A 2,384-nucleotide genomic window follows, 5' to 3' on the forward strand; every position below is an offset into this window, starting at 1 on the left:
CATATCTATCTATCTATCTATCTATCTATCTATCTATCTATCTATCTATCTATCTATCTATCTATCTATCTATCTATCTATCTATCTATCTAGATAGATAGATAGATAGATAGATAGATAGATAGATAGATATGCGCACTGGGGCTGTAAATATCTTACCTGTGATAGATTTCCTTTGAGTTGGACATTTGGGGTATGTGTACAGTATACTGAAGGTCTCCATGGACTTTTGCACTGACCCTGCAGCTGATTGTTCTGGAGCTCTAAATCTTTTGATTTTTTTTTTCATTTCAAGAAAACGATTCTTTTCCACTTGAGTTAATCCTGTTTGGAAATATACATTTATATTAATTAAATATTTTTAAAATTGAAACAAACAGCAATGATGGGTAAATACTAAAGAAAATCACAAATTTTATAAAAATTTTATTCACTTTGGGTTCCAAAAAACCATTATGCAAATAATTCAGCACTTTAATGGCTCTCATCTAAAGTGATGAAAGGTGTGAGATCCCCAGGCTTATCGCTATCCAGAAGAGACATAAAGAACTTGACATCTAGCCTCCTCATGATTAGAGTAACACAGAGTACTATAACAAAGAACTGGTTCCAGTAATCTGCTAATCATAAATAATTTTAATCATATATAAATACAATGAGATATAAGCCTAATCAATGCAGTGAAAGAGAGCGTATAAAGTTAGGAATATAAGCTGATGTTCAGCACAGCATATGTGTGTTGAGACAAAGAGGAACTGCAATAGAGACAGGAGTGAGCGTATGTGACTGTGCGTGTGAAAATGCAGTTACAGTTACTGCAGTTACTGGTAACTTTTCTGACACCTCCTGGTTAAAACCCAAAATTCAGAAGGATCGTGAGGCCCCGCTTTCATGGTCTGTATTCATACTGAAAATCAAGATCAAGCGAGCTTTTCCCCTTCTGCTCCATGGGAGGTTTCTGTCCTCCCTGAGCTCGCCTTATGCTGGGCAGACACTGTGCGTTTTTTTCAGTCGCGCGATTCAGCTCCTGCTCAAACTGTACGATTGACTTGCAGGGGTTAGAAGTTCGTAGGTCACGATGCAGGTCTCACACTATACGGCCTGATGCGACCTGAGTGCTCAAACTGCGCGTCCATAAAATGAAGATTATAACAGAAATTCTGTCGCTCGCTCTCCCTTTCTGTCTTTCACTCACACAGACACACCACCACCATCAACTTTGTTAAATTGCTAATCAAAAACATTGATCAGGCAGCTGTGATTGAGCAGCAATGTAAATCCAACTGTTTTCACGGTTGTTGTGGTCTTGATAAATTTTTGAGGCCACATCGAAAAGGCTTGGATGAGCTTTCCAAAGTTCTACAAGTGCCTCCATCGCTTATGTCCAGATCACACACTGCACTGCCGTGCTACTCCGTCTTTTTCACCGACATTTATATGTTTGCGCGTGCGCAGTCTGAGAAGCTGTCGCGACACACTCACGAGCGAGTGATTGTAAATTTGATTCTTTTTATTGAATCGAGTTTTAATGAGTCACTCACCAAAGTGAATCGGGTTTTTTGAGTCATTTGATTCACTCAGTCAGTTGACCAGAGAGTGCAAAAAAATGTACATTTTCACTCAAACTTAATTTGTTTCTCTTTTCATGTAAATCCTACTGCTAAGATGATAAAAGAAAACAACTATTTTATAGAGCAAAAAAGAGCAAAAACATTTCTAAAATTAAGCAATTTCCTATAAAAATTGCTTAATAAACATTTATTTTGTTTATTTTTATTTTATTAGTATTTTCCTTAAATGTGTCAAATATATACTTTCTCATCTAAATGTCCACTGAGCTGTGAGCCAGGGGGCAGTAATGCGCCTTAACATTGGTTGCCAACCAAGAAGAAGAAGAAGCTGTGATCCAGGAGGGAGGGGGTGAGTGAGTGAGTGAGTGAGTGATTCATTCCCTCTACGATTAAGCACAGGAGGGAGGGGGTAAGCGAGTCCTGACTGATTTGCTTACACTTACGATTCAACACAGGAGGGAGGGGGTTAGTGAGTCGTGAGTAGTGATGCACTAATCATGAACGAATCGTTCAATACTCGAGAATCACTTTACTGATTCATGAATCATGATTCACAAGCCCAACTGACTCACTGACTCATCCCTGTTGCTGTTAGCAGCAATATATCTAGCTTATAATTAAAATTATGGAGAAAAACACAACATCCAGTATCTTAACAAAAAAATTTCTGCTCTGATTTGGAAGAAAAAACCCTGAGTAGAAGCTCACATCAAGAAAATAGCTCCTCGGTTCACAGTAGCATCGCTCTGCTAACATGCTAACAGCACATTTGAGCTACTCACCCCGCCCTTCCTGTGCTGAATCGTAGGGTAA

General features: G+C 38.7%; 1 protein-coding gene across 1 annotated transcript in view; it reads right to left on the minus strand.

Moving 5' to 3' along the window:
* LOC121813310 overlaps positions 1-2,384 on the minus strand; it is a 6,986-nt gene that overhangs the window by 3,055 nt on the left and 1,547 nt on the right. Inside the window, exon 3 of the mRNA XM_042217006.1 lies at positions 160-324. Within this exon, the coding sequence (XP_042072940.1) occupies positions 160-324 (165 nt within the window). The remainder of the gene's footprint in view (positions 1-159; positions 325-2,384) is intronic.

Source organism: Haplochromis burtoni, unplaced genomic scaffold (genome assembly GCF_018398535.1).
Source record: "Haplochromis burtoni strain Fernald_Lab_line unplaced genomic scaffold, NCSU_Asbu1 Contig_1454, whole genome shotgun sequence".
Taxonomy (NCBI): domain Eukaryota; kingdom Metazoa; phylum Chordata; class Actinopteri; order Cichliformes; family Cichlidae; genus Haplochromis; species Haplochromis burtoni.